At 47.2% G+C, this 10,257-nt stretch overlaps 1 protein-coding gene across 1 annotated transcript in view; it reads right to left on the reverse strand.

Annotated features, from left to right (window-relative positions):
* The window catches only part of COL20A1 (collagen type XX alpha 1 chain), a 50,648-nt gene extending 42,945 nt beyond the window's left edge, over positions 1-7,703 (reverse strand). Inside the window, exons 1-2 of the mRNA XM_082292995.1 lie at positions 7,614-7,703; positions 2,306-2,390 (exon numbers count right to left, since the gene is read on the reverse strand). Coding sequence (XP_082149121.1) covers positions 2,306-2,378 — 73 coding nt within the window. The 5' untranslated portion in view covers positions 2,379-2,390; positions 7,614-7,703. The remainder of the gene's footprint in view (positions 1-2,305; positions 2,391-7,613) is intronic.
* Positions 7,704-10,257: the final 2,554 nt, after the last annotated feature.

The raw sequence follows: 10,257 nt of genomic DNA on the forward strand, positions 1-10,257 counted from the left end.
GCAATTCCTCCCACAAAACCTATGTGTGCTGTCTCCTCTAAGGACTCAGGAACAGCTGCAGTACAAAGGGAACCTTCACCATCCCAGGAAGTCCTCAGCATCCCCTGGGGTTGCACGGCAGCTCCTGCAGTCCCCTTGCACCTCTGCAGGCCTGGAGCCTCCCATGCAAAGAGCAGTTTCTCAGGTGCTCATTTTATACCCCTGCAGAAAGGTAAAGCAGCCTCCCACAGAGGTGAGAGCTTTCTCTGCACCCTTCATGTCTTGAAGGGCTCTTCCAGGAGCTTTCATGCTGAATGTTTTTGTACAGCAAGAGTGTTCAGTGCAAACATGAAATGGGAGGGCAGCAAACACGTAAATGGGCTCAGCAAGGCTCTTCAATAGGCTTGGGCTGCTGAGAAATACAGAAATTCCCCCAGGTGATGGATCCCACACTTCTGCAAACATCATTTCAAAGGCAGATCCAAGGACCAACTGGGTTTAGAAAGAAGAGAAAGAAAAAAAAAAAACAGGAAAGAAAAACCTGATAAAGTGTAAATAACAGCTCCTGGCAGGACCATAACTCACGGGCACCAGCTTCTATCAGTTTGCTGCAGGGAGCTGCAAACTAAATGACAAATCCTCAGGAAAAAAATAGTATCAGACAAGGAGGTAAAGAGAAGAAAGAGCACATTCCCTTATCATCTCCAGATTTCACAGCTATCTGTTAACCCCAGCTAGAGGTCGGAGCTCATGTGTCACTCCTTGAATCAATGATTCCTGTCGTTCAAATGTCACCATATGAAACTTTTTCACTTGGCTGGATGCAGGATGGCAACTCAGCAGATTTCTCTCCCTTCCTTCTGGCACCATGCCCAGAGCTGCCTTTCCAGCAGGATGCCCTAATTTGCAGTGAGTGAGCACACTATAAACATCTGCACCCAAGTGTTCCCCTCACTTGCAGCTGTTACCAATCTCTTTCCCTTTACAATTACTCACAAAAAAAAAAAAAAGCTTAGGCCGACCTGGAGTTTCTGGTCAGTGCTGCCAAACTGTCACCCAGGGCTCCTCAAGTCCCTGCTCTGGTCTTGCATGATGCCCAGACACCTCCTGACATCCCTGCCATGGTGTCACCACCCAGGAAAGCAGTGAGAGCTGGCAGTGAGGTCTTGCTTGCCTCAGCTCAACATCTGTGCCTTAACCTTTCCTTGCAGAGACTTCCTGCAGGCTGCCCAACAAGCAGACAACTATTTGGGGAAACAAAGGGCAGATTCACATCTCACCCCAGGCAAATCTGAAGAGGAAGAAAGAAAACAGGGGAAAGAGGGGTGAAGGGCAAAAAGCAAATCCCAAAATCATGCCAAAGAGAAATGGTCAAAGATCATGAAACAATGAGGGGAATTCAGAATTAGATTAAACATGGAGTTGTCTTCTTTTGGCCAAGTGTGGTCCAGCTCCTTGGGCATCACTCTAGGAGCCCAGAAGCTAAAAAGACAAGAATGTCCCCAGACATACCAGAAAGGACATCATCCTCTAAAGCACCATTATGTGGTGGATGCAAATGATCCCCAGTGCCATGAAAGCTCCACTGTTTCCTTGCCCTTTGTTAGATGTGCACTATTCGATGCGGTAACCTTGCTCTCCAGCTGACAGGGAGTTAAGACCAGGCTTAAGTGCAGCAGTGTGGAAGATACACAGCAGGGAGACACATCTGTCCCAGCCCTGCAGTGCCGTCACCTCCTAGAAACCTTTGTGCTCTTCCACACTATGTTCAAGCATAACATTAAGGTGGTTCTTCCACATCAGAAAGGCTGTGCTGAGGTGCTGTAGGTATTTTCTGGTCCCTCTGGGGAGCAGGATGATACAGGAGGAATCACCTCCTGCTTTCTCACCCCGATGTTGCACCACATCTCATCATATACACCCAAAGCAGCAGGAAGGTGCCGTGGCTAAAGAAATAACACCCTTTTTCTTCCTATTTCTCAGGCTCCCACTGATCACATAACCCCCTCATTGCTTGCACAGGCTGAAATGCATCCCTGGTGCAAGGGAGTGGCTGGACTGCTGCCAGAGATGAGGACAGGCCTGGAAGAGTGGGGAGGGATAGAGAGCCTCTCCCCAGATGGGCCCCCTGATCCCTCATCACTCTTCATGCATGGGAAAGGCTGTTTGGAGCTTCACCAACAGACACCAGAGCACAGCAGCCCCCTGAAATCCAGCCTGCCTTTGGGAATGTCCCTCACAGTGGTGCCACTGCCAACGGGAAGGGCTGGGCTATCCCAGGGGACAGACAAGGGAACAGCCCCACAAGGGCAGGCAGGCTCCTTACCTTGGCCCACTCGTCCCCAGACATGGCTCATCACAGGCAGGCAGGCAAGGAAGAACCAAGTGTGAATCAGCATTGTGACCAGGACCTACAAGAGGGCAAATGTCAGGAGGGAGAAGTAAAAGTTATATTTCATCACATCTAAATCCAGTTTTCTGCAGCTCTCAGTTAAGCCACCACAAGCTGGGATCTGCAGCTCAAGGTATCATTGATGGCACTGAAAGGGTGGGTGGAGAAGAACACACAGATTTTCCTGCAATTCCTACATATTATTTTATCTTTTTGGTTCTCCAATACAGCTGTTCAGTGCCTTGGACTAAACTGTGTTTATAAACCTGGTGGGGAACACTCCTCTCAGCCTGCTTGGGCCTGGGGCTGGGCACTGCTCTCTGGGCAGGACAATCTCAGCAGTGGAACTCAAAGCCATGGGTTCTGCTCTGATCATGGAAATGAGCAACACTGGCAAATGATTGGACAGACAGATTCCAGAATAACTTCTGGTTTAAATTGTACAGAAGTAGTTATTTCTGATTATCATGACCCAAGATCATTACAGGTGTACAGACAACACGTTTCTCATGTCCCTGCCATGCACACACCGATCTTAATGAAAAGCATCAAGAGGAACAGCCAGGCTCCTCAAACCACTGATTTAATGACCTCAGTTGCTGTGATAAAGCAATTTTGTAGCAGGAGGGATCCACAGACCCAGTGGAGTTTGTATGTGAACAGTTTAAAAAGAAGGGGTTTATTTCTTACTTCATTCCCAAGAAGTTGCATTCAGGACTTGCTGGAACAGTTTTGCTTTAACTGAACAGACTGAAAGCAGTGGCAGTTACAGAGTTGGCCATGGCAGAGGATCAATGTGACTCAGAAATAACCTCTGCAGCGTGGCCAAAGCTGACTGACCGAGGATAGCCAGCCTCAGCCCACAGACCTCAAGCACCTGCAGCTGGCTTTGCTGGCCTGGATTTCAGTGCTCTTCAGTTTGGGTGAGGAATTTCACGTCAGCAGAAAGTCACCCTGATGGAAACAGTGCCATCCCCTCATGTGGGTCTCAACAAACCGGGTTTTAAGCACACATTGTTGGCCTTTTGTCATCTCTGTGCTCCACATTTCAGCCTCACTGCTTCTGGCAGAACCAGCCCTGCCTCCTGCAGTGACATTTCACTTCTATTCCCTTCGATGGACAGGTATGCAGAGGCTCCTGGCAAATGCCTGCTTCCCTTCAAAAACAGCAGCTTTGTAGCAATTTCAAGGAAAAATAAATATGCACAAGTGACCCAGGCATGATCTGTTTAAATCAGATCTAAATTGCTGGAAGAATGAATGGAAAAACATGCAAGTTGTAACAGGGAGTTGTTAACCACCCTTCCCTGTCTGTGATTTTTTTTTTTTTTTTTGATTGAAGATGAACGGAACAACTGCAGTGTAACTGAAGCCTTTAGCCATGGGAAGCACTTGCTTTATATTTCCAGCTAACAAAATGAGGTCATCATTCATAAAAAACAGCAAACATTTTACAGGTGGGTTTCAGGACTCTGACTGTCACCTCCAGGGAAGCAGAGTCTGCCCTGGCTGCAGAGGTACATGTGCCAAACAGCAGCAAAAAAGTTAGCATTTTTCAGATTCCTTGAACTAAGAAACAGAGTGGCAGAGAGCAGGGGGAAGGTTCTGGCTTCTCTGAAAACACCTCTTACAGAATTTTCCATTCTCCTGATTTGCTTTAACTGCGCATAAGGATTATTCTCTTTCAGAAGTTAATTAATTTAGAATTAATTTAGAATTCCAGAAGTTGTGAAAGGAAGAATTATGGAAGAACTGATCTGTTCAGGTGAGAAGAAAAGCAATAGATCATGTCAAATAGACCAAGATGGTAACTGAGTGTGGGAAGGCAGGCAGGAGGGATCTTCTGAGACTCACAAACAACAGCAACAGGTTAAATAGCAGTGCAGGGCAGGAAGGCTTGGGCATCAGGAAAACCTCAAATAGCAGAAGGTTCTGATTGTAAAATTCTTTTGTGATACCTCACAGAGGAGCTTTGTAAAGCTTACTATAAAGATTACAGAAACAGCAAAACAAAGGGATTTTTCAGCAACAGAATATTCTGGGGTTTCCCCTTTCAATCTCTCTCCCTTTATTTTCCTCTGGATTAGCCTCAGCTGAACACATGAACATGTTATGTGTGAAATTTAAGTTATACCCATTCCGTATTCCAGAAAAAAAACAGTCCGGGTTTTTCCCCATTCCGTACTCCGGGAAAAATCCAGTCCGGGTTTTTTCCCCGAATCCATTCCATACTCCAGGGAAAAATCCAGTCCGGATTTTTCCCCCATTCCGCACTCCAGGAAAATTCCAGTCCGGATTTTTTTCCCCCATTCCGTACTCCAGGAAAACTCCCGTCCGGGTTTTTCCCGCAGCCTGCATCCCGGATGGAATTGTCCCGGTTTTTTCATGGCTCCCCGTGTCTGGCAGGAGCCGGGGTGTGCTGAGCTGCACCCTCCACCCCTCACTGCAGCACTGGAACTTTCTCCAAGAAAATTCAGTGGTGCCATCCTGAGAGAAAACACAACCCAGCAACAAACAGAGCAGCGCCTCACTTTTAATGTAGCAAATATACGGTACCTTTGAATTACAAGGTCACTTTCCCATGGAATTACTAGCAAAAATATCCACAAAAAGTTCAAATAAATAAGAACACATGAATACCAACATCAAAAGCTGGGCTGCAAATCCTCAGTTAATGAAATTCAGTCCTTCCAGCGTGGTCTGTTTATTTTTCAAATGAAAAACCACTAATGCAATGGGAACAACAAAGGCTCAATATCTTTAAAATAAGGCAAAAAAATTAATATATTCTAGGCAATTTCATACTGTAGAAATTTAAGTATAATATCAGTTCCAAAAAAAGCACATACTGGCTGAAAAAACTGTCAAAATTCTATCAGAATTCTGACAAGATCCTGTAAATAGCAAATACAAAGTAACAGTTACCTCAAAGAACAATGAATGAAATACAGAAAGGACATGAACAGTGATGGGATTAGGGCAGATTCCAGCAGTCTGGAGCCAAACAGGACAGTTTAGCCCAATGAAATCAGCACAAGCCTCCTCACAGCATTATTCTGCTGTATCCAACTGAAAACACAGTGGGAGACGGTGCAGGGCAGGTAAAACTTTAACTGCCCTCAGTATGAGATGCAAGCAATGGAGAAAAAAGGAACATGTCAAGAGAAAAACAGTATTGCTTTAGATTTCTTCATGTGATGCACTAAAAATACATTAGCATTACTAAGGAAAACAGTTTATACATATCGGAGTAAATTCTGTTTCTTCACATCTTCTAACAAGGTCATTTCACTGAATTCACTTTTGCCATTTTGTAATTCCACCAAAGTGCTCTTGATTTCCTTGAAATTTCTGTGCAACTCTCCTGACAAACAGGATGCCAAACTCTGGCAAAAGCACTGGTCTGTGTGTGATCTTTCCCCATTAACCAGGGTTATATGGGATCTGAAGTCCAGAAAAATCAACTCCTCCAGCCTGCACCGATCTGGGCTTACTGCAGGCTCTGATTCAGGCAGGAGCTTCCACCCTGATGCATCAGTAAGGATCAGTTCAGTATTATCATAGAACCACAGGCTGATTTGGGCTGAAAGGGACCTTAAAGCTCATCCCATTCCACCCCCTGCCACGGGCAGAGACACCTTCCACCAGCCCCGTCCAACCTGGCCCTGGACACTTCCAGGGATGAGGCAGCCACAGCTTCTCTGGGCACCCTGTGCCACGGCCTCACCACCCTCACAGCAATCCTGGTTTTAACACAGATTGGGCACAGTTGGACCCCAGGGTGTGGATCTTTACTGTGATTTTAAAGCACGAAACAGGGACTTCATCTCTTCTGCCTGCTCAGAGGCAAACCCATGACCATTCTGCCTCTTCTCCAACATTCATTTTCCTGTCTGTAAATCAGGAATAACAAATGCACCCATCTGAAGTGGTGGAAAACACATTTCTGGAGGAGCTCCCTCTCCACAACTCGCCTGCCACATGCCAAGCCCCCACCCCAGGACTCTGTGGTCCCTCCCCATCCATTTCTGCCATCAGTGGTGCCACCAGCCAGCCAGGCTGAGTGTGGACCCTGGGACTGAGGGGACCACAGTGACAGCAGCCTGCTGGCAGGCAGGGAGCCCGCAGCACGCTGATGCCTCTCCCCTGTTACTCACCCCCAGGGAAGGAATTTGGAGGCAGCAACATATGGAGCATGTGGTGAGTATTTCCAGGGCCTGGAAAATAAGTGTGTGTTGGGAACACACCCCTTTCCACTTGCTCCAGCTGTGTGCTTGGAGGGGATTTGGAGGTTAAGGCAGTCAGAGATCCCCTTTTTTGTACAGGAAATCTTACATGTTGTCACTTTAGTTAAAGGGAAAAAAATGCCTGCCACGTATTTAAATCAGCACAACTAAAGGTGAGGATTTGGAGGCACTGTGAATTATTTCCATCCTCCACAGCCACAGTTTGGGGACATTTCCTCATGCCAGAGGTCATCACTGTCTCTGCACAGAAGTGCTGGCAGAAGCAATGTCACCTCGTGTCCCACTCCCTGCTGGACACATGAGCAGCACCAGGGGCAGCCCTGCAGAAGAGACAGGGACCTGCCCGAGGCAGCCAACTGCAGGGAATAAATCTGTTCCACATTCCCCGAGTGCTTTGCTGGTTAAAGGACCTAAAACAGACTAAAAAACCCAGATTCATCAACCCCTTTCTGTTCTCTCCTGGAAAGTTCCTCTATTTCAGTTCCACTATTGAACAAAAGGTCTCAAACATCGCAGCACCAGACTCAAAACAGGTACAACTGCACTCCCAGGCTGAGCTTTTGCAGCTCCTCCAGCCTATCAGGCTGAACCCACCCACTCATCCAGGTGGGAAAATCCCACACTGGTAGCAAACACTTCCAAGTACGCTCTGGCAGCAATATCCTGCAGTTTTGGACAATTAACTACAAAATAGAAGGCCAAAAAAAATCAAACCAACAAAAAAAAGTGCATTCCTCACAGCCCCGAAAGAGTTGCCAAGGCAGTCCTGGCAGTATTTATACTGACTGACTGTCAGGGAATGCGTCTTGAAGCCACTTCACCATAAGAGGATGGGACCTGTCACCCCTGCCCGGCGCTGCACCAATTCCAAGCTTCCCAGAGAGCAAAACCTTACAGAAATTCCCTGCTTGGGATACCCACACGTGCCCCGAAACAGCACAGCCCCTCCTCGGCATCGCTGCAAACCCAGCCCCGAAGGCGAACGCGGCACCGACCTCTCGGAGCGGCGCGGCTTCCCCTGGAGTCAGCCGGGACGGGCGGCGGGTCCGGCTACATTCTGGAGCTGTGGGACAAGCTGCCCTGGCGCCTCATCTGCTCCTCGGCGTGATTAAAGATTTCAATTCCCAGACGTCAGGAGGGATAAGGAAGGGGAGGGAGAACAGAGGGAGAGGGATGGGATTCCCCCACCTCCCTCTCCACATGCACGGCTTGGCCCCTTCCCGCGGCCAAATAAAGCATGAAAAGCAAGAGGCTGCTTCTACGGGCAGCAGTAAACAGCTTTTAGGGGCTTTGCTAATGAAATAAAATAAAATCTCTGCCTGGGAGGCTGCATGCTGATTTCCTAGAACGCACCAACAAGTCCTGGCTTCCGCCCACCCTCAGACTCCCCGGGATGAAGTCAGTCCAGGCTCACTCACATCCCATTAAATAGTTTTGAGAGCCCAGCATGTGCACTGAAGGGGAGTTGTGTTTCGTTTGCTTAAGGAAATTAAGCACATCTGTAAGTTTTGCAGGGCCAGAGGCTGAATCATGAACTGGAGCTCGATGGTGCTGCGGGCTCCCCAGCTGTAGGATCCAGCTCTGAGCTCCTCCGGGATGAGATCCTCAGCACCAGGAGCACCTGGGAGAGACACCCAGCTCCCTGCCAAAACTTATTTTGGACAGATTTGGTCCTCATTGCCAGGAGGGAATGACTGACAGTGACATTTCTCATTACAGACAGAGGCCAGATTTTCAGCTGCATCTGTAGGGACTGTCAGCATCAGTCTCCCCCTGCAACTGAGCGAAGTTTAAGATGCATTGCCATTCAGCAGGAAACAGGGACACCTTTGGAAGTTTCAAGTTAAATGGGAAAGAAAATATCACACTTTTCAAAGTATTTTGCACAATAAACAAACATTTGTTAGTTCTTTGCAGTTTTGTTTTATAATCTTGTAAGCACTTAAAAGCATCACAATATACAGACCAAAGAATAACACCAAAACGAAGCACTTAAATGATAGAATTACAGAAGGATTTGGTTTGGAAGGGACATAACTGAGCATATTATTCCACCCCCTGCCATGGACAGGGACACCTTCCACTATCCCAGATTGCTCCAAGCCTCGTCTAACCCAGCCTTGAACACTTCCAGGGATGGGGCAGCCACAGCTTCCCTGAGCAAAAAGTGGGCAACAAATCTTAATAAAACAAAGCATTAAGCATTTGGTACCCCACAGAGAGAGGGTTGTCACTGCCCTGTGCATAAATACCACAAATTACCTCTTCTGTAGTTCCTGTTGGGTTTCTGAGGTTGCTCAGAGCTGCTACAGTTTTCTTTAAGAGAGAAAGAAATGAGCACATATCTCCTGTGCTTTCAAGGAATTCAGATACAGAATTAAAAATTCCTGCTTTGACACAGAAAAATCTGGAGCTGTTCTCAGTGCTTGTGTTCATGGTGCTGTTTTCTGGCCTGCCTTTCCCAAGGTGCCCACACAATGCCTAAATCTTCTGGCTTTGACCTTGGGTTAAACCTTTGGGCCATCATAGACACCCAAACTCTCCCTAAATAGAATTTTAAAAGCAAAAAGGCAGATGGAGGTTGCTTAACTCATGCACTGAATGCTACAAATAACAACTGTGAGTTTATTGACAAACGGCTGAGGAGATGGTCTGGTTCCACTTAGGGGCTGGAAAGACCCCAATTATCAATGCAAACGTCTTGCTTGGACCCTGTTCCAGGAATTCTGTGATCCAAGTCGTCCCATTACCTCAGCACCAGCACTGGGGGAGCAGATATCCCTTTATACCAAGGGAAAAAAGGCAGCCAGCACTAAGGCAATACCTGATACACAGCTGACACCAGATTTTCCAAGCAAGTCAACCCCATCTTAACACAAATCAAAATTACTATTTGGGGCCTTTTTGTTTTTTTTTAAAGGTTTGGTTTGTGACCAAAGGAGCTGCACTGAGGACCCTGCTCTAAGCAGGAGTGCTGGAGATCATCCTGTCTATGCACTGCACTGCAGGCTAATCACAAACAGGATGCTCTGTGAACTGGAAAGAAGGAAACCTCCCTAGCTTCTTGTTATCACCTGTTTTTCTATATTTAGTTCACTTTCAGGGCAGTTTGCAAGGAATATTTTGCACTTACTGCAAATACAGCCATCTTGTAAGCAGCAAGGGACAGGGGGGTGAATTTTGGTGGCTTTCACTCATTTTTGTTCCTTCCCAGAGTCAAACTCAGACTAGGACACATTTCCTTTCGGGCACACTCTGGTTTTGGTCCCTGCTTTGCCTCGCTGCCTCCCATCACTAGATTGGTAGCAGCCTATGATGTTTGGGATTTCTGCCTGCCTCCTTGCTGAGGCGAAGCTGATTAATGAAATCAAGCATTATTAAGGGGTGGAGGCACAAAATGCACAATCATGGAAGTGTCGCCTTTTCAAGAAACAGCTGGGAACAGTGACCAGCCCTGGCTGTGAGTGTGGCTAAGCCATGAGAGCAGCAGGAGCCTCAGAATTTACAAGGAAACACACATTCCTGTATTCATTTCCTTATTTTCTTGACAGAGCCAGTGGCACAGCTTATGGGGCCATCTGGGGAGCACATTTGTGTTCTCGGAAGACTGCACAAACAGCTCCGGGCAGCTCAGACAGA

This window comes from Coloeus monedula (genome assembly GCF_965178545.1).
Source record: "Coloeus monedula genome assembly, chromosome: 17".
In the NCBI taxonomy this organism is placed as follows: Eukaryota; Metazoa; Chordata; class Aves; order Passeriformes; family Corvidae; genus Coloeus; species Coloeus monedula.